Source organism: Cibotium barometz, chromosome 42, assembly GCF_041138505.1.
Source record: "Cibotium barometz isolate CiBa-2024 chromosome 42, ASM4113850v1, whole genome shotgun sequence".
Classification (NCBI taxonomy): domain Eukaryota; kingdom Viridiplantae; phylum Streptophyta; class Polypodiopsida; order Cyatheales; family Cibotiaceae; genus Cibotium; species Cibotium barometz.
In genome coordinates, this window is record NC_141087.1 from 9,871,470 (window position 1) to 9,896,217 (window position 24,748).

At 40.7% G+C, this 24,748-nt stretch overlaps 1 protein-coding gene across 9 annotated transcripts; it reads left to right on the plus strand.

The window, feature by feature from the left end:
• Positions 1 to 4,605: 4,605 nt before the first annotated feature.
• LOC147614147 (uncharacterized) lies at positions 4,606 to 8,090 on the plus strand. 9 transcript variants are annotated; one of them, XR_015263073.1, is made up of 7 exons: positions 4,606 to 4,848; positions 5,215 to 6,749; positions 6,851 to 7,140; positions 7,230 to 7,335; positions 7,459 to 7,523; positions 7,698 to 7,911; positions 7,958 to 8,090. XR_015263073.1 is itself a non-coding variant. In XM_086780681.1 (6 exons), the coding sequence occupies exons 2-6, from the start codon at positions 5,308 to 5,310 to the stop codon at positions 7,790 to 7,792; spliced, it is 1,998 nt and encodes a 665-aa protein (XP_086636807.1). In that variant the 5' UTR covers positions 4,606 to 4,848; positions 5,215 to 5,307; the 3' UTR covers positions 7,793 to 8,090. The 9 variants fall into 9 exon arrangements, 4 of the variants coding, with proteins under 4 accessions (XP_086636807.1, XP_086636809.1, XP_086636808.1 ...); XR_015263074.1 differs by having other exon boundaries at positions 4,713 to 5,108; XR_015263075.1 differs by lacking the exon at positions 4,606 to 4,848 and adding an exon at positions 4,896 to 4,992.
• The last annotated feature ends 16,658 nt before the right edge of the window (positions 8,091 to 24,748 follow it).

Below are 24,748 nucleotides of genomic sequence, written 5' to 3' on the forward strand. Positions count from 1 at the left end.
CCAATCAAAATGACAAAGACGATCAATATGCTAAAGATAAATACAAACATTATCTAGCAAAAACAATAATGGTTGATTTAAGACAAGTTATAATGAGATCTTAAAAAGGGAAATAGACCTAGAATTCATAATTTAGGGACAAATGTAATGCATACAAGCATTAAATTAACTCTTAATGATGTGGATTAATTGTTCAATCCTACACTATGCAAAGCTTGAATAAATCACTTTAAAAACATATGTATCTCAACATGGTGACAAAATCTGCATCCCTTCCTATATGTGTTTCACCTAGATTTGATGGCTTGTCCCCCAAAATAACATAAAATAAGAGAATCTATTGAATTAATTAGCATAATTGTGTCTAAGATTTGTTGACAATGAACTAGTAAATTAGGTAGGTTGAAATGTCTTTATAATAATCCATTGTAAATTATGCCAAGACAAAAGCTAAAGTGAATGGTGTAAAACAATACAGAGATAATATTTTCAACATTAACATACACATGTAACAATCACAGTAAGCAATCACACTTTAGTGCTTTCAACTCTTTCAAATTTACATTTGTCCATTCATTAATAAAGGGGATAAATTAATACACTATAATTCAACCCACACACCAAGTAGACAATCCGCACAAGTGATCTACATTAGTAAATTTGTTCAATAACTCGAGTGGGGGTTACTTTTTGTAACATATACCTTTTTTGCACAATTCCAATCATGTCAGTAAAGCTTTTCAAAGTTTTTATTTTGGAAGCAAGTCCATGGTGGTTTTTTCACTTTCAAAAAGTTGAAAGATTGTCAAAGATCACAAGGCTAAAGGTGTGACTTTGTGTTTGATAGGTGGCTGGCTCATAGCGATAAAGGTTAACCCAAAATTATTGAAAAATAAAAAAGGGACCCGATTTCAAAGAACCCTACTTAATACCACAAAATTTTATGATAAATAACAAAACCAAGTAACAAATTGGAGTGCCTTCTAAAGTCTCATAAAGTTAGGAGTTATATATTGAAGACAACCATCCTTATATCAACTAATACACAATGTGACCACTTCAATATGTTATGTATGGAGTCATGTGTGTCATCACCTTTCATATGACAAATCCCTTTGTCGAGTTTGTCATTAATAGTGAATATTTATCTGCTCGTCATTATCGGAAAGCGTTTTTCCTCCTTATGTGATTAATGTATTAGGATGGGGTATTTTTTAGATTAACATTCCATACTATAATAAACTTTTGTTTTGGGTCAAGGTTTTGTTTATCACAAGAAATCTTACAAAGTTCATAGCTTATCTTACTTCTCTCTAGATTCCATGTTCAAACTCAACCCTCCCCCTTCGACTTACAAATATCTTAGAAATATAAAGCAGTGGGTTGATTTCTTCTTTGGGGAAATTTTTTGTGTTGTGGTGGTGGTGACATGTGTTTTTTTTTGTGTGGTGGTGGTGAGTGGTGTTGACATGTGTTTTTTTAAGGAGGGAGGAGGAGGAGGAAGTGGGTGGGTTGTTGGTGCTATACAACATTTGTTTCTTGGTTTGCTGAAGATTTGCGAGACATAAGAGGAGCATGCACACAAAAGGAATTGAGATAAAGTCACTCCATGTATACCCATTTCATTCACACAAACATGGATTAGCTACAAGCTCATTAATACTAAGGAAGAAAGGGGATTGACATCTACAACTACTAGTGATATTATTTGATTAATGAGAGAGAAGAACAAGAGAAGAGAAACCTCGATCTAACAACAAACACTCCATGTCTACCCATTTCATTCACATGGACATGGATTATAGCTACAACCTCATTAACACTTGAATGAAGGAAGAAATTTGATTGACATCGATAGACCTACTAGTGATATTACTCGATTGATGAGACAAGAGGACAAGAGAAGAGCTACCTCAATCCAACATACATCTTATTCTTTTTTCTTAGTCGCTTGGGTTGCTGAATATCCCTACTAGCAATGTCATTGACATCTACAAACCTACTAGTGATATTACCCAATTGATGAGACAATAGGACAAGAGAAGAGCTACCTCGATCTAACATACATCTTATTCTTTTTTCTAAGTCACTTGCTAGAAATCTCTACTAGCAATGTCATGTGTGTTCATCAGAATGGGATAAACAACAAAGTAAGGTGTGTTGTCATGAGTATTGGTAAGGAATGGTAGGTGTTGGTAGCTTTGAACCTAGCCTTAACATACACTATTGAGGCCGTTAGCACGTAGTGGCTAAAACTTCCCATCACCACCATGCCTTTCAACCTGGCTTATCGAACAAATGTAGTTATGCCAATAGAACATTGAAAAATTAAGTTTGTGAGTCTCCTTCGGCCACCAATGTGGGCAGGGGGTCACCGTACCACCACTAGTGGTGTCACATGAAAAGGTCCGATAGTGAGTGAATTCACACATGCTCAGTAGTTGGCAACTGGGTGAGTTATTGTTGCTCAACTAGGGACGCAATCTTGGCTTATGACACTTTTAGAACTAGGGGCATTTTCTTCTTTTGTGCTAATGTGGCATCCGTGTAACCCATTTTGTAGCTTGCAAACCTATTGTATGAACTTTTGTTTTTTGTAGTATGATTTTTACACCTAAACCAAATCTCATCATTGGTTTTGCCTCGTTTCGAAAAAGAAAGTGTAGTGTGTGAATAGTCTTTGTATCCATGAAGATGGGTGTAGCATGAGTGTTCACACCCAAGATGGGTGTAGCATGAGTGTTCACACCCAAGATGGGTGTAGCATGGATGGGAAATGTTGAAGAGCATAATATTTACATGTGCACAGTAAAATAGCCAAGGCTATTAGCAACTTAGAAGAATGAGTGTGGACCTACTAAAAAATATTTATAGTTAAAGGCATGATTAAACACTTGAGATAGTGAAACTTTGTGCACCATACTTTTGTGATTGTGTGCATCTAGGTGGTGGATTGCCATCTTGCAATCTATGGGCCCGTTTCCACACAAGGTATGGTTGGCAACTAGTTGTTAGCCATCACCAAGCTAATCCTATGTGTTGTTGATGGGCAATGTTGGAGAGCATGATATTTATATGTGCATAGTAAAATAGCCAAGGCTATTAGGGACCTGGAAGGACAACTATGGACCTACTAAAAAAATATTTTACACTTAAAGGCATGATTGAACACTTGAGATAGGGAAACTTTGTGTGCCACACTGTTGTGATTGTGTGTGTCTAGGTGGTGGGTTTCCATAAAACATATGGTAATTGGTTGTTGGCCATCACTAAGTTAATCCTATGTGTTGAGCTCAACCACACAAATGGTGGCTTGTTTTTTCTTCATCGACTTTATTCCTCTCCAAATTACAAATGATAGTTTCTTTTTGGCAAGCATGGAAACTATGGAAACTGGCCCGTTTCCACAAGGTATGGTTGGCAATTGTTGGTTGTTAGCCATCAATAAGCTAATCCTATGTGTTGAGATCAACCACACAAATTGTGGGTTGTTTTTGTCTTCATCCACTTTATTCCTCTCCAAATTGCAAGTTATTGTGGCAACCAATTAAAGCATAGAAACCGACCCTATATTTGGGCCATATATATGCTGGTTTCCACGTAAGAGATGGTTATGTTGGGAAGCAACCGGTTGTGAACTCGACATATCAAAATCCTATTATATGTCGACGACGAGTTCACGATGACAAATTTTGTGGTTTTCATCCCATTTAATTTGGAACGGATTGGAAATTTCTTTTAGCATGGAAACCAGCCCTATGATATATATGTGGATGAAGATTCCTCATCCATGGGTGTGAACGGAGCCATGTTGTCGGGGGTAGAATTTAGAGAGAGAAATTGTGTGTGTGTGTAGAGAGAGAGAGAGAGAGAAAGTGTCGAGACTCTGACTGTGTGAATGAAATGAATGAAAGCAATGCACGGGTTTTTGGGAAAGCGCATATGCCTACAAGGGAATCAACACACCCACTGTGAGGAAAAGGAAGTCCGTGCCGCCGTGAACGGCACCTTTCACTTTAATAAAATTTTGCACTCTCTTGCGTGCTGTAATGATGGGCTGTCGCTTCCGGATTTCCAGCGCGGCCTGCGGGTGACAGCGCGCCCTTCTGCCCGGTTAAAAGGTCGAGCCCCCCGGTGCGCGCGCATGCGCCTAGGGCCTCTACTTGGCATAGTGGTCGTGTCAGCACGTGGCAACTTTCGCCGTCTGATGTGACCGACGGGGAGGTAAAGGCGTTGGGAGAAGTTCAGAATAATAACGTGACCGTAAGAACTGACGCTCGCAGACCGCCGGCAGGTGGCGGGTCAGGGTTTTTTTTAAGTGCTCTTATGGTGGTGGACCGGCGGTCGGTTGGTCAGAGCTTTCTTGGGACCGGTCACGCGCTATGGGAGGGTGAAGGAAACGGGATGACCGGCGGGGATTAGGAGGGACTCCGAGGCCATTGCCATCTCAACCGGCGGCAGGCAGGGAAGTAGCTGGGTTTTAAACCTGGGCGAACCGGTGATGTGAAGTGTTCGCGATGGGGAGTACGCGTCCACCATTTTTTAATGCGTTGCGGGCCCGCTGGGGGTCCCAAGAAGGACGAGCTGCGGGAGTGGGCGGGAGTTGCGGGCGGGTGGCCGCCCTGCCCAATAGTCCGTGTGTGGTGGGTGATGTGTGCTGTGTGGTCAGCTTTTGGTGCTGCTTTTGCTATGCCTTTGCGTCACTCTCGCCTGTGTTCTTAAAACTGTGCTTCTTCAAATTCTTCTCTTTTATCACCGTCCACCTTGACCACCCCTTGCTTTCTCTCCTGTCTGTCTCTCTCTTCTTTTGCATACCTACCACTGCAATTCTCTGTGGCAAGTAATAAGGTAAAGCTTTCATGTTTTTGGTCCCCCCCCCCCCTCCTCTTTCTCCTGTCTCACTTTCCACATTGCTTTCATGTCTTTGCAAGGCTCCTCTCCACCAACCTTACCCTTCCCAGCTTAACATCGACTACCAGCCCTCGCCTTCGTGTAGGAATCTTTCTGAGCATGTGCTGTTTCTCCCTCCATTGCTTGCTTCTTGCCCGAGCTCACAACCTCCTCGCCTTCCCTTCACTTTCCCAAAAAAAAAAGAAAACCTTCGTATTGTACGACGTGTCGCTAATTCTTGTTTTCGTGCACCTTTTTCAAACCCTCTCACAATTGCCACCTGATTGTTGTGTGTGTTGTGTACTGTGTCTTCTGTGTCTGCAGGAAAGATCATAACACATCACAGGCCAACGTGGGGTATAAAGCATGGGTTGAAAGAGAGCGCACTATCTCGCAGTTGAAGTTGCGTTCTAAAACATGATTAAGAATGGCGATTGTGATCACATCCAGTCCAGGATAGCTACTAATCTCTCAAGCAATTCTGCACACGTTGGAGCTGGCGCGTATTATATTTCCACAGCTAGGAGTCAAGAAGCAAGCATGTCAAATGGCCGTCCGGATGCATGGAGCACGATACCTTTGGCTGTCTTGGCGGGCGCCCAACTGAGAAACCACGCAGACAACAATAGTGCGGAGGCTTACAATGCCGGAGGTAGAAATGTAAGCTTGACAGAGCGCGACTACATAGGGCTTTCGGACTCCTCCATGGCTGTTCAAGCTACCTCTCACCAAGAGGGGAGTTCTGATGCAAGAGCGTATGAACTTGAGTGCAAAGATACAGAGCTCAGGCTGGGCATTGGGCCGTCTAATGAAGGCGTGAGCTTTGCCGATGATGGTTCGTCAGGGGGGTCATGGATTGTGGGTGAGACTCATAGTAATAGCAGAGCTGCTCTGGAGATACCCTCATCATCAAAGGCGGGAAAATTGGCTGTCGCAGAGCTGTCCAGCAGCAGAAATGAGGACTTCTTTACCCACCCAAGGGCTCAGGTGTCTTTTCTAGGGTGGTCTGCTGAGCAGCAGCAAGCTAACTCTGAGAAATACATGCCTCACAACAGTTATCCAGGCGCGCTGATAGAAGGGGTCGCACAGAACTTGTCGCAGCAGCAGCATCATCATCATCATTATCATCAAAATGAGCTTTCCAAACAAGATGTTGCTACCCCCCTTCATCATGTCAAGGCAGACCTTAAAGGTGCCCCAGATGCAGAAGATCATCTTCACAGCGGCGCATCATCGCAGTCATCAGCCATTCCTCAGAACGTTTGGCAGGTTGCCCAAGCCTTTCGTGTTATCGGAAGTGGCGAACAATCAGGCAGTGAAGCAGGCTGCTATAACAACTACCCGTGGGGGCCAGGTCTAGCTCCCGGAAGGTTTGTAATTCCGGTGCCAAAGGTGAGCACCGTCCCTGCCAAGCGCCCTTACTTGGAGGCAATCGGTGATAACAGAGCTGCAAACTGCTGCAACGCCACCCAGGCAACTACCAAGAACAGCGGAAACATGGGCGGATCAGCCAGCCTCAACACTCCTGCAGACGCAGCCCACCTCAATTCCAATCCCGGCACTACTGCAGCAACTGCAGTAGCAGCAGGAGGAGGCGGAGGATTGTATGCTCTGAGCACCAATGCCATGCAAACGCCAGGCGGTTGGCAACATGTGAATTTCGAGCAAGGCAATAATGTGGGCGCTTTCGGGAAAACCAGCGTGCTCAGAGGGTTGCCGCCTCCACCATCTCCACAGTTCAAAGCGCCAACAGCGCCTGTCAGCAACAACCAGACGGCCATCACACCCACTGCTAGTGAATCCTCAAAGGGAGAAGCTTTCTTCCAATCGGACTCACAGAACGAGGAGAGCAGAAACAAGTTTGTGGCTCTCTCTAGCCTTACTCTCTCACTAAAGTGTATCTGTATTATCAGCGTGTTAGATGTAATTTAGCGCTCATAAGGTAATCTTGCGTAATTAGGGCTCCGGTGGGATGGCCTCCTGTTCGGACCTTCCGCAAGAATACGCTAGTGCAGGCAACTCACGGAAACAAGTTGAACACAGAGCTGGGTCATCAAGAGAACGTCCCTAAAGGTGGCGGCTCCGGCGGCGCCGAAGCGTCCGAACAGATCAACAACAATAAGAACGCTTTCTACGTCAAGGCTAAGCTCGACGGAGTTCGAATCGGCCGGAAAGTCGACCTCAAGTCGTACGACAGCTACGACAGCCTCAAGTCGGCCTTGCAGGAGATGTTCCAAGGGCTCGTCAACGGTGAGTGGTTCCTTGTAATTTAATTACGTAACTAGCGTAATTAAACTGGCATTCGCTTCCAATTTACAGCCTTAATTGATGCGGATTAGGCCACTCAGATAACACAAAACTCGATCTCTTGCATGGCAAGAATTACGTTCTAACGCATGAGGACAAGGACGGAGATTGGATGCTTGTGGGCGACGTGCCGTGGCAGTAAGTACTAAATAAATGAAGTGGTTAACTAAAAAATGAAGTGGTTAACGCGTAATTAGAACCTCTGTAAACACGCGTTATTAGGTACTGATTTGTTAGCTGGTGGGTCTTGTCAATTCACAGCATGTTCGTTGCCTCCACGGTGAAGAGTTTTCGCATCATGAAAGCGGCGGATGCCATAGGCCTTGGTAAGAGCTTGGGCAATGTCGGAAATTTGCTCAAATTCGGTGTAATTTTCATTCTTAAATTAGTTAAACAACGAGATTTCCGCTTGCATGAGGATTAGTGGTAAGGGTTTGAATTAGTAAAGGCGAGTAAACACCATGGTTTTTTGGCTTCATTGGGAGAGTGATTTTGTGCAGGTGAGAGGGTATCTGCAAAGCTCAAAGCCCAAATCCCAGGAGAATTGCAGGTCTTCAGGGAGGTAGAGAGAGGGGAAGCCAAGCTGAAGAAATAGTGGATTTTGAACGGTAGGGTTACACGAAGTGCTGACAGCAAATATTACCAACTACTGGGATGCAATATATGCTTTGATGTTTCTGAAGGTATTTTGTCCAAAATCCTAATAGTGTATTTGCTTCATTAAATGTATGTTTAGATCCTATATATTACCACTTACTAGGAGGATTAAAGAGACAAAACCCTCTTATCTTTTTGCGCGATCGTGGAAGTGCGACTGAGATTAAGTCGCCTACTCTCATGTAATGTAAACGGAGTTATGGAAAATGTAATTATGCTCTTGTGGAGTTTGTTGTAGTGTGTGTAGTATTTTTTCATAAATGTTAATATGTATTTGATTACTATTGTGTTGAATATATATATATATATTATATGTATGTATGTATGTATTATATATATATATATACAGACATGTATACCATGTATACGTATATGTGCAGAAGCGTTGGGCCATTTGTGTACACGTGATTGGTGCAAGCCAGCTCGTTTTGATAAATATTATCGATCAAAAATATGGAGTTTAATAAGGGCCTTGGAAGGTTCAACTTTGCGTGCACTGCAGTCTGCGTGTCGTAGCAAAACTCAAAAGGAACAGGTTCAGTCTTCCACAAGAGAACATCACGTCAGAGAAGGGACAAGGCCACGAAATCCTCATCTAGTCATTCTAGGCTCCACCACTCACCACATCAGCTACCCACTCTTGGAATTTTCAAAACTTTAGACAAACAGCAAAAATTAGCTTAATATGTGACGTGAGATCATTCCCTTGTCATTGCAGTATGACATCAGATCCTTAGATCCTTGTAATAAATAGTAAAGCTTGCGATTTAATAATTAAATGTAATGGTCATGACTCATAAAGTAGCACCTAAAGGCCAACGCTAGTGTTTAGAACTTTATCCCCCTTCATAAGGGTGGGCCCACTCTATAATGAGTGGATAAAATAATTAACCTCCTCTCTTTCTTTTTTTTAATGTCCAACATTTCACAATTAAAAAATGGGTGATAGATCCACTTTGCTCCAAAACCTAGGGTATCACAAACACTTTTGAGTCAACTTAACACAAATCCTTTTCACCATGGGTTGAAGAGGAAAAGGCAATTTCGAACAAGCATTTTTTTCATAGTTTCATCCACTTAGTACTATTTTCTGAAAATTTAGAACGTATGTTTTTCCTTCTCTCAAGATGAGGTGGATTTTTCAGAAGTTGAAGCGAGCCCATCTTTTCTCGAACCTAGCTAGGGTGTGAGTTTAGAACTCTACCCTCCCAGGCTCCACAAGGAGTGGGCCCACTTTGTTATGGGTGTAATGTGTGGATAGAGTTAGTGTTGACCTCCTCAACTCTTTTAAAAGAATATCAAACCTTTCACAATTAAGTAATGGATGATGGATCAAACTTCGCTCCAAAAGTAAGGGTGTGAGTTTGAAACTCTACCCCCACCTCATAAGGGGTGGGATAAAGAAATGAACCTTTTCTCAAATTTTAAAAAAATATCAAATGCTTAGCAATTAAAAAAATGGTAGTGGTGTCATCCTTTTTGAAGACTTGGACCTTTGAAAGGTTTTGTGATTGACTCACCCTTTTGACTACTTGGACTTTTGATTAGATGCATTCACACTAGTAAAGTGATGTGTCACGATTCGTGCTATGGTTTTCTCTTATTAATTAAACAAGTTGATACAAGAAATGGTCTTCTTCTTTTCTTGCATTTCATACGTATTTCAAAGAAATCTTTTTTTATTTCGATGAGCTTGCTATAAAAGTTGCATGTGTGGTCTTAGCAAACCTCTAAGAAACAAGTTTATTTATGATCAAATCCCCTATGATCCCTTGTAGGACTTTGTATGGATGCTCTCTTGATTTTAATTGTTTCAAGCACATATTTGAATATCATTGCTTTCGCCCATCGTAGTCTTAAGCTTTTATCTTGTTTTTTTATCAATCAATCTTGGCTTTTTAAACGTTAGTATTTTATAATAATTATGGGATGACTTAATGCCATATTTACACTAGTGGAACAGGTCTACCTTGAGCTAAACGTGGTTTCTATAAAACTTCCATCCAAGCTAAGGGACAACCAACTTTACATTCTTAAACTTGATAAGGCATGTTTATGTGAATCTCAATTCAAAGCTCGGCTAGCTCTCAATTGGCGGGCAATCAAACACCTACGGTATCACATGGCACACGTGAGCTAAGATTTTTTTTTTGTGAGTTTTTAGGTTTCTATATGTGTGTATGGATGGAAGTAGGGTAAGAGGTGGACCAAAAAGCAGTGTCTTGCACAATCGTGATATATAGCAACTCCAATATTATTTACCAATTTGCAGAAATGTCAATAAATTTAAATTCTTGAACATTAAAGAATTCAATTCCATTACTTCTACAAAACGTGCACATGTAGCACCTTCACTCTGAATGGTTTACCCAACGTCTTCCTCTCTCTTTCTTTGTTTGGTGCCTTGTTGTTTTGGTCTCTAGATGTTCCCTCTAATTATTTCTGTATTCCTAACTGCAATGGAAGGCTTCCTTGTTTGCTGTGTGGTCGACAATTCAATGTTTGGAGAGTCATGCACAACATGGGTGCAAAACTTGGGGATACCTCCACTAGATAAGATGCCTCCACATCCCCCCCTGAGTTGGAGTCATAAGGGACTATGAGAGAAGACAAAAGTAGGAATAGTGGAAGAGAAGAAGAGAGCAAGAACTTTGGAAGAGAACGAAGGATTCCTATGTTGATGATGCAAAGATTAAGAAAACTGCAAGTAGTATCATAAAAACCATTTTGAGACAAAGACAACATGTTTTGATAGAGAGAGTATAAATGGAGTATTGTCCCATGTTTTTAACAATCCTCATATTGCACCATATATTGGGGATGATGATTCACACTCCTCTGTAGTTTTAGCCCTCATGAACTCCTTATAAATATTGAAGAATCCAAGGTCAAATGATGAACTCTTTGTCAAATGAAGTAGTTTAAACATGGTGGTAAATGCAATGGAGGAAATGGAAGGCCTCAGCATGCATAAGGTTCCCAAAATATTAAACATACATAAGAGAAATCTATCTCTAGCTAAAAGTAGGATGCAAGATGTCGGGTATGGTTCTAGTGATTTAGCTTTTGATATGTATAAATATCAGCAACACAATGACATTTTGAGCACTAATATGAGGGATCTGGTTAGTAGATTCTAGATAGAGCAAACACGGGTGTATGCTTGTCGTCACAATGAATTGGAGTAAAGCAATGCATAGTACACCTTGTGTATTATCTTGATGTACTCTTTTTCGTACTCAGTACGTGCCATTGGATGCTATGTAGGACTTAGCTTCTGTAGTCTATTGAGGCTATATGTCAACCACAAGCCATTGGCTCTACCACATATCAGTGAGACCAAGTTATTCCTTGTAATGTACATCCCCACTTATTGCTATTTAGTACTATAGTAATGCTTTAGAAGTAACTAGCATGATTGTTGACAGCACCATATAACAACTCCATACCACTACATAGCACTAAGTAGCATCACTTTATCACAGTATACAATAGCCTATTGTTGATGCTATACCACAAGCCGTTGTGGCTACTGCCACATATCAGTGAGTCTAAGTTATTCCTTGTAATGGACATCCACTTACTACTATTTAGTACTATAGCAATGCTTTATAAGTAACTAGCATTGACAACACCGTATAACAATACCATACCACTATATAGCACTAAGTAGCATCACTTTATCAATGTATCACTGTATACAATAGTTTATTGATGCTATATCTTAATGAACCGTACATAACGTAGTGCACTCTTTTTGTACTCAGTATATGCCAATGGCTTCTGTAGTCTATTAATGCTATATGTCAAAACCACAAGCCATTGGTTTGCTACATATCAATGAGACTAAGTTATCCCTTGTAATGGACATCCACTTACTGCTATTTAGTACTATAGCAATGCTTTAGAAGTAACTAGCATTGATTGACAACACCATATAATAACACCATAACACTATATAGCACTAGGTAGCATCACTTTATCACTATATGTAGACATGGGTATCGCCCACAACAAGAAGGATGCTTGTAGTCAACAAATTGGAGTAAAGCAATACATAGTACACCCTGTGTATGATCTTGATGAACGGTAGGTAACCCACTGTACTCTTTTTCATGCTTAGTACATGCCATTGGATGCTAGGTAGGCCTTAGCTTCTGTAGTCTATTGATGCTATATGTCAACAACCACCACAGGCCATTGGCTACCACATATCAGTGAGACTAAGTTATTCCTTGTAATGGACATCCACTTACTGCTATTTAGTACTACACCAATGCTTTAGAAGTAACTAGCATTGATTGATAGCACCGTATAACATCATACTACTCTATAGCACTAAGTAGCATCACTTTATCACACTGTATACAGTAGCACTATACCACTATATACTAGTGTGTATGGTAATGTATAGCAGCACTATACAACTATACAGTACTTCATAGCACTATATAGCAATGTATAGCAGTACTAGCACTACATGGTACTTCATGCCACTCTATAGCACTATTTATTAGCACTGATAGCACTATACATATAATACACAGGGTGTACTATGTATTTATTTACTATAATATATCACAGGGTTCATAAAGATAATATATGTGATATATATATTACTATTACTATATATCGTGATGAACCCTGTGTATTATCTTGATGAACCCCATGCTTTACTATTTATCACAGGGTGTACTATATATAGTGATATATAGCACTATACTATTACTATATATCACGATATAGTACTATATAGCACTTATATATATACACTTATATATATAGTACTATATAGCACTTATATATAACATAATATATATAGCACATTATATAATTATATAACACTATTGCTATATAGCACATATATAGTTATATAATACTATTTACTATATAGCACTATAACATATACCACAATATATATAACACATTATATAGTTATATAATATTTTTGCTATATAGCAATGAGCGACACTATACCACTATGTAGTACTTTATACCACTATATAGCAATATTTATACCACTATGTAGTACTTTATACCACTATATAGCAATATTTATTAGCACTTACAACACTATGTATTACTATATAGCACTACATAGTACTATACATACAATATTTACTATTGTTATATAGCACTATATATAGTTATATCACTATTGCTATATAGCACATATACATATAATATTTACTATGCTATATATAATGCTATTATAGTTATATCATTGTTACTATATAACACAACATATACAACACTATATAGTTATATATATTCTATTATAGCACTATATAGTTATATAACACTACTACTATATAGCACATATTTAACATGATATATATAATGTACTATATATAGTGCTATATATACTATAGATCACTTTATACCACACATAACACCACTACGGGCCACCTAAATTTTGACATTTAATCCATTTTGAAAATGCATTGCAATGAAGATACAAGAATGTCCATATACATGCGTTGGTGCTTCCATCGGTATCGGACTAAATGTCTTTACATGTGTCTGAAATCTAGTCGAAAAAATAGTGTTAGTTATTACAGATATTTTGACACTTTATTAGATGATTTTTTCTACGCATAAACCGACAATGTTTTAGACGTTGTTTCCACATCTTTTTCAACATGATTAGAGACGATATAGGTTTTAAATATTTTTGGCATAATGGTGCATCCAAGTAGTGCATATGTGTACCTAGATGCACCATTATGCCAAATGTATAGAGACCTTACTTCAACTGGTCTCAAATGAAGAATATGACACAATTAAATATTTAAGACCAAGATTCATTAATACAAAGATATAGTAATTGCGGACCGGATATCAAAAATTATACGAAAATTGTTGCATACATAAATAGTTCCGTACAAGGGAGCAAATTATATAACCTCAAAAAGGGTGCAAAATGGATCTATACAACCCATCTACATATCTAAGTAAAAAGATGCGAGCTACTAAAGTGGTATCCATCTGCGAGCTAGTCTCCCCTGGGGGGCTCAAGTATTGCTCTCTGCAAAAACAATGAAATACCCACAAATTAGCCCTTGCAAACTAAAGTGACAAGCTCATAACATATATTCAAAAGGTACGAAGTACTTACCGAAACCACAGCTGCCCAACTCACATTCTCGCCGTCGTGCTCCATTTGCTCAAGCAAGGTATATACAATCCCAGAATGGATATATACAACCCCATCTACATATCTAAGCAAAAGAAGCTTGTAGATGCAAGCTCCTAAGTGGTATCCATCCGTGAGCTAGTCTCCTCTGGTATTGCTCTCTGCAAAAAAAAATGCAATACCCACAAGAGAAAAAATGCTTCCTCTTGTTGTGCGTATCGTCAGGGGTTATCGGCGTGCTTCCTCACCTCCTCATCCCATTTCTCTTAGTCCACTGCCAAGGCTTTTCTCCCCCTCTTTTCATCGCTTGGGTGATATCGAACCGCTTGTGCTTCATAAAATCTCTCATGAGATTGTAGATCCATCTATTTGGTACCTCCTCGCTACCTGCGGCGGCTGGCTTGAACTCATTCTTGATTTGATTGCATATTTGAGTTTTCTTCTCCGATGACAAGTGGGGGAATGTGGTCATAGTGTCGTGGGCAAACACTATGCCACATAGTTGCCTTATGTGACTCCGCATCTCGTGTCCTACCTCATCAAGAACCACACGCTCTTCCCACACCGTGTAAAGATATTTATTTGCACTGGGGAGAGGGCTACTACCAAAACGCCAATTAGAGTGACGTGTGACATGGGAGAGCCAACCACACACTAACTATGGGTGGCCGCTCTCATGGAGGGGTAACTGCATCCGTGGAACCATGGATATAACAACCACCACCACCACCACCACCACCACTGTGACATGAGCATCTACTATTGTTAGAGGAACGGCTCGAGGATAGGGTGTGAGTAGGGGATGGCACGGGTGTGACCGTACGCATGGTTTGTTACAGCCAGAACGTTTGTCTTGGGTGAAGTAGGCTCAATCTATGGCTTGTTGCGTGGGAGTGGCTTGTGCAATGAAAGAGAAACTGGTCAGGGGGGATGTACTACCGAGGGTTTGCATATGCACCTGTAACATAACACCCAAGGCCATGTGGCCATACATTTGCAAAAAGAAATAAGGAAAATAATCATAAGATAAGAGGGCTTACCTCTAATAGCAAATGGGGAAAGCTGTGGAGTACCTGACAAAATCAAACAAATAAATAAGGATTAGGGAGAGGTAAAAAGGGCTTGATATGATAAAATTAGGCAAATAAACAAGAATTAGGGAGAGCTAAAAAGGGCTTACCTTTGCAAGAAACAAAGTAGATGGTTGTGAGCTAAGACCTACAAAAAAATACCAAAAAAGAGGAAAATAGCAGACTGTAGAAACCCGGAGGGGAGAAGGAAGGGTGTGGGGTTGAGTTAAGCCATCACAATGTCAAGGGGGGAGTGTTGAGAAAACGTGGTGCTCATGCTAGATCAAGTGTGTGGAGAGGAGAGACTCAAAAAGTACAAGAACAAACTCTTGCTTATTAAGTTGTTTATGAATACAACTAGGCTTTGCTCACTTACAAAATGCCTCATGGCTTCACCTTTAAACAGGTGAGCAAGTGGACCTCAAGTTCATTCACACTCACACCCTTCTCTCACCCTTCTACATAACCTTAGTCCCTTAATACCCCCCCTCAATACCAACTATGAAAGAATTGGAATAGGTGGTATTGGACATAGGTTGCCTTTATAACATTAGGCATACAAGGATGTCATGGTGGTGTGGTTATCTAGGATTTACAAATGTGTTCCTAGAGCCTTAGAGGCTAATACAATGTTTCCTTCTATGTCTTTATTTGTTGTCGATGAAGATGTATACCTCGATGATGGTGCACCCCACTCTTTGTATTTGCTTGACTTCTTGTAGATGACATGGTTGAGACATACATGCCATTGCTTCCACCACATGCTTTCCACCTTGACCATTCTCACACAATGATCATGACAAGGCTGACACCCTTGCTTAAGTGGTTTACTTTTAGATGGTCCTCCAACATGCTTTATGCTTCCTTGAATAATATATCTCCTCCATGAGTAATGAGGTAGATTTAAATAGGGAAGGGAAAGGGAGGGTCTTACCACTTGCCTTATGGATTGGTCAAGGGCAGTGTCTACTCCACAATTACAATAGCTTTTATGCATGATGTTGGTTAAATGATACCCTTTAGGGTTTGAAGTTACAAGCTTAATGAGTAATTGGTTGAGGTAATTACTCAAACAAATAAGGTTTATCATCTTTGGCTCAAGAAGGAGAGGACATGGCTCATAATCTTGCCAATGCCTCTTACAAAAGTAATGCCAAAAGATGCTTAAAATCATGACAACCAATAAGGTAGAGCACTTAGGGATGCTATGCTCAACCTTACAACTCATCTTAGACGATGAAAGTGCAGAATATGCAGCGGAATGAAATGCCTTGGGCTTGGGAAACGAGAGCATACGGCTTATTACATGCCTATGCCTCTTACAAACAAGAGCATCAAGGGTAATACACAACAACATTGTAAATGAACACTTAGTGTACATGTGTTCAAGTTTAAACAACTCAAGTATTGAGTTTGTTGATGAAAAAACTAGAGATCTTCAACCTCTTTGACTCATGAGATGAAGACAATTGGTTCATGGTTGCACCATTTCTCCTTGGAAGAAACGGGTTGACGAATGAAGACTTGAATGTGGCACTTATGGTGTGTGCCCGACCTCCATGTTGATGAAGAAGAGCCTTCTTAATGTAAATGACCTCCTCCTTTGATGGTTAAGACCACCTTAGTGTTAAGCAATTCATATCACCATTAGTGTGTATAAAACACAATTAGTGCTAAAAAGCACATTTTTAGTGTAAAATAACACTTATTTTGGTGATTTAGTGTTTAATAAAACTATTAGTATTTAAGAATACTTTATAATAACCTCCTTTTGCTGGATTAATAGCTTAATTAGTGTTAAACAACATAATTAGTGCTTAAAAGCACACTTTGAAAGATGAAGGGTTGAAGGTTGATGTTGATGTTGAAGCTTGATGGGAATGAGATTTATGAAAATCTCATGTGGTTGGAATCTCTTCAAAATCAAGAGAAAGTTCAGCAACAAACATTTACTTCATCACTTAATTGATTAGAGCAAAGGAGGTGATGATATGAGCAAGAAAAGACACCAAAAAAGAAGCTTTAATGGAAGCTTGAAGGAGAAAGTGAACCCCCGCCTGGTTTTTCATCTGCAGCAGCAGCCAGCGCCTCGAAGGTTTGTTGAAGCTCAAACCAGAGCTGTGGCATCTCACTCAATGGGCTACCATAGCCCTAAGGCCCCTTGCCTAATGGTGGCTTATAGGCGGGCTATGGCTGTATGACCACAGTGGGCGAAGCAGGAAACGGCGTCGACTTCCGTGAGCAATGCCGTCGCAGCGCTAGGAGGAATCACACCATTGATGGTATGAAATGATGCGCCAGCGATTCCTTAACATCTCCCATCTTCAAAGCTTTGAGAGATTTTGCCTCTATCGGGCTGCTGGAAGGCCTCCAATGGAAGAGGGCTAAGCTTCACACAAGAAAGATAAGCAAAAAATGAAGATATTTTTGACCTATTCTACACCACAAGTGGTTCTAATCAACCAAGCTCTAGATACCATGTTGAGAAAACGTGGTGCTCATGCTAGATCAAGTGTGTGGAGAGGAGAGACTCAAAAAGTACAAGAACAAACTCTTGCTTAAAAAGTTGTTTATGAATACAACTAGGCTTTGCTCACTTACAAAATGCCTCATGGTTTCACCTTTAAATAGGTGAGCAAGTGGACCTCAAGTCCATTCACACTCACACCCTTCTCTCACCCTTCTACATAACCTTAGTCCCTTAATAGGGAGGCGCAGGTGCAAGTCAGAGCTTCCAAGTACCTACAAGAAAGTGAACCACTATGTAGGTTTTTGGCGATGTAAAATTTTAACGTCGTCAAAATAAGCGTGGAAAAAAGCGTCGAAAATAACTTGGGAAAATACGTCTGAAATACTGCTGATAAAAATGTCAAAAATAATGTCCATAAATATTATATTTGACATATTTTTAGATGGAATTTTTGATGTTGTTTCCAACGATCATATAGCCGACGGGGATTTTATATTCAAAAATAAATAAAAGGCCTTTGAAATTCAAATGTGTTTTGCACCTCGACACCTTTTTGGAATTTGAATTTAAACTTTGGCTAAGTAGAGCGACGCCTAATATATAAGGGGCCATTCCCGCCTCCCAAAAAAACACAAATTGGGCCATTCCCTCCTTCAAAAAAAACATAAATTGGGCCATTCCCCCTCCCAAATCGATCATGGACCTCGAAAACACTACTGCAAACACATCATCTTCATCTGAACGATGAGGAGAAATGCTTATGCCCTTGCAGCAGCCGATGCAAGTACCAAATCTCTCGACGAGACGGTAAATTTACACACGAACATGTAAAAAAGAATGGTATATTTCGAATTGAGCATCTAAATGCCTTACTTGGTGTTGTGAATATGCGCCCTCGCAATGATGAACTAATCAACTACTTGGACCTTCAACCTGAGCAAAGTAGACGGACAACGACAAGCAAGTACTACTTAGCCTCATGTTGAAGAAGAAACTATGGTGGACTCTCCAATGTCTTTGGATCAAAACATGGATGATATGCTAGATGCCCTACATGACGCAGGGGATCTCGAGCGAGAAATAACACAAGAAATGGGTGGTGTCTACATCGACGCATGGAGCAGGCCTCGAGAGAAGAGCAAGAGTTACATAGATTGGCTCGTATGTCTCTTTATCATGGTACACGTATATATGTTTTGCATACATACATGCCTCGCAATGCTAAACTTGTAAATCAATATTTGGATGGTTCGATACTAGCGCATCAAAACTTTTTGTGTAAGTACTATTACCCTTTCCATTTTTATCTCTTTATTTTACTTTTTCTAATCATTGTGGCCAATATGACAGGTAAGTTGACATATCAAATAATGCCCAAGGGCAATGAGATACATGCGGACCGTATGCATGCAAAATCCATCTTACAATCCATTGGTATGGACTACAATTCTTACCATGCTTGTCCAAATGATTGTGTTCTCTATCGGCACGAGCATGCATGTCTTACACAATGTCTGCAGTGTGGAGAATCTAGATATAGGAAAGATGTCCAAGGAGAAAGGGTTCCTACAAAAGTACTTAGGCACTTCCCTGTCATTCCACAGATTCAAACAATGTTCAAGTGTAAATCCATAGTATCTCTGATGTCTTGGCATCAAACCACTAGATCTATGGGATGATGTTATCAACTTGTGCCCGATGATTCCCCTACATGGAGACACATTGAAGAGAAGTGGCCAGACTTTAACAAGGAGCCTTGCAACATTTTCCTTGGGCTAGCTATGGATGGTGTGAACCCATTTGGTCTAAAAATATCAACATGGAGCACATGGCCCGTTTGTCTTGTGAACTAGAATCTTCCACCATGGCTAGCAATAAAGAAGGGGCATCTTTTTGTCTTATTTGATAGTGCCTGGGAAGTACAGGGTAGCCAACATGGATGTGTACTCAGCCCCATTAATAGAGGAGCTACAGAGATTGTGGGAAGGAATTGATGTTCACGACATGTCAAAGAGGTTTGGAACAAAGGGATTTCTCATTTTAAGGAATTCTAATGTGGACTATGCATGATTGGTGTTGAACTACAGATAGAATAACTAATAGTTACCTAATAGTTGCTTAGTCGGATATATGTATCTTTGCTCAGTCGGAGTTCTACTCAGTCGGATTATTGATCAGTCGGAGTTTGTTATGATTTGGTTAGTCGGATATTATCTGTTAGTGTCTTGTGACATTCTAGTTACAACTGTCTAAAACTGTCTGAAGTCGCCTATTTATAGGGGCTTTGTAGTCGTCTTTTACAAGTAGTAAGAGAAGAAGGAGAAAGCAATGTATGAATCATCTTGATCAATCAATCATGGTACTTCAGTTCTGTTCTGTTATTCTCTATTTTCTTTAGCAAATCTTTGTTCAATCTGTGTTCTCTATGCTCTGTTGTGTTCAGTCTGATGTGGGAATTGAAGTTAGTGTTGCTTAATGGGGTTGTCTTTGCTGTGTCAGTAGTAGTTAATTGTGTTGTGTTTGAGGACCCCAAACACATTGGCGATCCTGCTGGTCCCGTTCTGTTACGAGAAGGGAAATGAATGTCAGAGGGGGACAAAAGAGTAGGAAGGGTTTACTATACCAGGGCTCAGGCCCGAAGTGGTAACCCTGACCCGTTTCATTATGCTGACGAGGGTGAAGATGATCAGGAACACCAAATCCCTGAAGAAATTGTTGTAGGCCAAGGGGGGGAAAGTTCAGTTGCACCAGAAAGGAGGCTCGTGGGGGGACTTCTAGGCGCCCTAATCCTGACAGGAAGGTCTGCAGGAGTTAGAAGGAGTCTTCAGTTCAACCCATTAAGGGGGGCTACCAGGCAAAGACCTAGGAAACCACCTCAGCCACATCCGATGGCTCAACAACTACCCAACCCTAGGGTGAAAGCAGCTAAATTCAGTGGAGGATCTAAGGAGGATGCTGATTGTCATGTAGCTCAGTTTGAGACAAAATGGGAAGCAAATGGGTATACTGTGTTGTACAATGATGCAGTTAAATTGCAGCAATTTGCAGCAACTCTAGAAGGGAAGGCCATGAGTTGGTTTAGCCAATATGGGATACCACACTTCCCAACATATGATGATCTTAGAACAGCCTTTTTACAGAGATTCAGGAAGGAAAAGACTCCAACAGACATTTTAAGAAAACTCCGAGACATCAGACAAAAGAAGATGCTTGTAGAGGACTATGCTCAGAAATTCAGAATTCTGGTTGAAAGGTTACAGGGAAATGAGAGACCCACCAATGAGATGCTGGCCGGTTATTTTCTGAAAGGCTTGAGAAGTGGGCTGAAAAATGCAGTGGCTAGCATTGATATTGCAGGTGGAATTAATGATTTGGTAATTACAGCAGCTCGAGTAGAGAAAAGACTTGGAAGCTCCAAGGGCAAACACACCAGAAAGAATGATTCGGATTCCGATGACCAGCCAGAGTCAGCATCAGATTCTGAGCAGGAGGATTCAGAAGTAGGATCCGACAGTGAGGAAGAAGAGGTGAAGACAAAGAAAAAGCACAAGACCAAAGCAAAGCAATCCAAAGAGGAGGATTTGGTAAGTAAATTGAGAAAGATAGGTTATTCTGTTGCAGCACCAAAAGAAAAGAAGTTCTGTGAAATTTGTGACAAGGATGGGCATACGACAGCTTTCTGTTGGTATAATCCCAAGAACAGGGGTCAGCCTACACCTTATGCAGGTAGAGGCAGAGGTGAGGTTGCAGCAAACCAGGCCGCTCCAACTAGGGGCCGAGGAGTATTTCAGAGAGCAAGATCTGATAGACCACCATGGAGGGAACAGGAAAATAATGAAGGAAGACAGGCAAGAGTCATGCCTTGTGTTTATTGTTCAGCACCAGATCATTGGATAGGGCCAAATTGTGCCTTATGGGTGAAACATAGAGAAGAAAGAGGTGTCCCAGTGCTTAGGAACAATCAAAATAACCAGCAGGGGCAGCAGCAACAACAGAATCAACCAGCAGCTCAAGCAAATGTAATCATGATTCAATTAGAGGATGAACAGGTACAGGTAGAGCAAGGTCCAAACATACAGGAGCAGCAAAGTAAAGAGCATATTGAGGATATTGAGGTATTGGCTGTTACCAGGTCTAAACAAAAGGGACCAATTGATTGGAAGGAACAAAAAGGCATCAGGGACCAGGTCCAAAGAAGAATTTTGAAACATCAGGACAAGCAAGACGAATCGGAGTTGGAGGATGAAGAAGAGTTAGTTCTGCATCAGTCAGAAAGCAATGTAAAGGTGAAGGATGAAAGGGACAAAGATTGGTTTGAGGTACTCATAAATTCTCCCTTGCAATTGTCATTAGATCAGTTGTTAGCTTTGGTTCCAGCATTTAAGGAAAGATTGCTTAAAAGACTTCAGGATCAGCAGTCAGGCGATAATCCGACTTTGGTTCCAGCAGTTAATACCATTGATCCAGCAGATGTTGACTTTGTGGTTCCTGTCATTAAGGTTGAGTACCAGGGCAGGGTGTTTGATGAAGTTCTTTTGGATGGAGGATCAGGGGTTAACATTCTCCCTGAAACTGTATATAAAGAAATGGGTGCAGCAAGTTTAGCCCCAGCACCATTTCAAGTGAAAATGGCAGATCAAACCAGGGTGCAACCATTGGGAATTTTGAAGCAGCAGGAAATTGAAGTTGCAGGTATGGGATTCTTGGTAAATTTTGTGGTAATCAGAATGTCAGAATCACTATCACCTTATGAAATGTTACTGGGTAGGCCTTGGTTTAGAATGGCTAAAGTTAAACAGGATTGGGGATTGAATGTGGTGGTTCTGACCAAGGGGAGAAAGAAGATTACTGTAACCATGCAGGGTAAGAGAAATATGTCTCTTAAAGAAAAGCCATTGTTTGCACAGACCATTAATCTTGCTGAAGAAATAGAAGATGATGAGGAGGAACAGTTTTTAATGGCTAATCCAACAGTGGTGCCACTATTTGATGTTGATGTAGAAAGAATATTGCAGCTTGTGGAAGATCAGAATCAGGAAGAGTCTGAGTTCTTGCCAGGTCAAGAGATTGAAGGGACAGTGTTCAGACAGTTGCTGGAACAGCAAACAGAGATTGCTACCAAGGAACAGATGGAACAAGAGCAAAAGGAGGCAGGAGAGATGGCTATAAGGATTTATGACAAGAAGTATGGCACGTCCAATCGGGTTAAAGAAGATGATCTTAAGGAATTGAATTTGGGTACAGATGCAGAACCAAGGATGGTGAAAGTAAGTGTGCAGGTGGAAGGACAATTTTTGGAGGATCTTTCGCAGTTGTTACAGGACTATATAGATGTCTTTGCTTGGGAGTATTCTCAGGTTAAGGGTATAGATCCTGCATTACATCAGCATCGGATTAATTTACGAACAGATGCAGTTCCAGTGGTGCAGCAAAGGTATCGGATGAATCCGAATTTTGCATTGCAGGTGAAGGAAGAAATAGATAAGTTGTTGGCAGTAGGGTTCATTAAACCTGTGAGCCAGGTGACATGGTTATCTCCAATAATTGTGGTACCTAAGAAAAATGGGAAGCTGAGGGTATGTGTTGATTACAGGAAACTCAATGCAGCAACCATAACAGATCCTTTTCCAATGCCATTTTGTGATGCAGTGTTAGATGCTGTAGCAGGTCATGAAATGTATAGCTTTCTGGATGGTTTTTCAGGTTACAATCAAATTAGTGTTGCTGAGGAGGATCAGCATAAGACTGCTTTCATTACTGAGTTTGGTGCATATGATTTTACTGTCATGAGTTTTGGTTTGAAAAATGGACCACCATCCTTCAATTATGTGGCACATAAGGTTTTTGAGCCACACTTACAAGACTTCATGAGAGTATTTGTTGATGATTTCTCTGTTTTTGGTAAGAAGGACTTACATCTGCTGCATCTGAAGTTGTGTTTGGAGAGGTGTAGGCAGTTCAGACTGGTCTTGAACCCTTTCAAGAGTGTGATTGCTGTAAAGAGTGGGATTTTGTTGGGCCATGTGATCTCACAGGAAGGTATGGCAATTGATGTGAAGAAGGTTGAGGCTATTCAAACAGCAAAGTCTCCTACTAATGTGAAGGAAGTAATGAGGTTTGTGGGTCAGATCAAATGGCATGCCAGGTACCTCCGATATTTAGCCAATATTTGTGCACCATTGACACATTTAACTAAGAAGGATGTACCTTTTGTGTGGGCTGAGCCTCAAGAGAAGGCATTTCAATTGTTGAAGAAGATGGTAGCTGTTGCACCAGTTTTGCAGCCACCAGATTGGACTCTACCTTTCCATATTTTTGTTGATGCCTCAGATGTAGCATTAGGGGCAATTCTGATGCAAGAGAGGGTGAAAGGATGGTACAGGCCAGTATTTTATGCCAGTCGGATATTATCATCTGCAGAAAGGAATTATGCTGTGACTGAAAGAGAAGCTTTGGGGATGGTATATTCCTTGAATAAGTTCAGGCATTATTTGTTGGGGAACAGGGTAGTATTTCATGTGGATCACCAAGCCCTGCTGTATCTGATTAAGAAGCCCTTGTTGACAGGCAGATTAGCCAGGTGGATGCTTTTGTTACAGGAATTTGACTTTGTGATTGTCCATACTCCAGGAAAAGAGCATGCTATTGCTGATTACTTTAGCAGGTTGGATACTGGAGAAGCACCAAGTGGGGTGGATGATGATTTACCAGATGCCCCATTGTTTGAAGTTCAGGCTGCTGAGTCGGATTCCTGGTATGATCAGTTTTTGACATTTTTAACTGAGGGATTTATGCCAGTAAAATTTACTCCAGATCAGAGAAGGAAGTTTGCTTTGAAGAGTAGACCATTCTTAGTGATTGCTGGAGCATTGTACAGAAAGGGAATTGACCAGGTGATAAGAAGATGTGTACCTGAGTATGAGCAGAAGGCAGTACTTCAGGAAGCACATTCAGGAACAGCAGGAGGACATTTCTCAGGGGATATTACAGGAAAGAAAATATTGCAGGCTGGTTTGTGGTGGCCTACAGTTTTGAAAGATGCCCATGAATATGCCAAGAGCTGTGTGATTTGTCAAAAGCTTGGACAGCCGGATAATTCAGATAGGATATCAGATCATCCTATTTTGCCTTTGGAACCATTTCAGAAGTGGGGAATTGATTTTGTGGGACCTGTCAAGCCAACAACTCCAAGAGGTAACAGGTATATCCTTGTTGCTA

What these genes read in the sequence shown, in the direction of transcription:
- LOC147614147 (XM_086780681.1), top strand. Translation starts at nt 5,308, where the DNA reads ATGATTAAGAATGGCGATTGTGATCACATCCAGTCCAGGATAGCTACT. An exon ending in GTTCCAAGGGCTCGTCAACG is followed by an intron (nt 7,141 to 7,229) that starts GTGAGTGGTTCC and finishes GATGCGGATTAG; the next exon opens with GCCACTCAGATAACACAAAA. An exon ending in GTGGGCGACGTGCCGTGGCA is followed by an intron (nt 7,336 to 7,458) that starts GTAAGTACTAAA and finishes GTCAATTCACAG; the next exon opens with CATGTTCGTTGCCTCCACGG.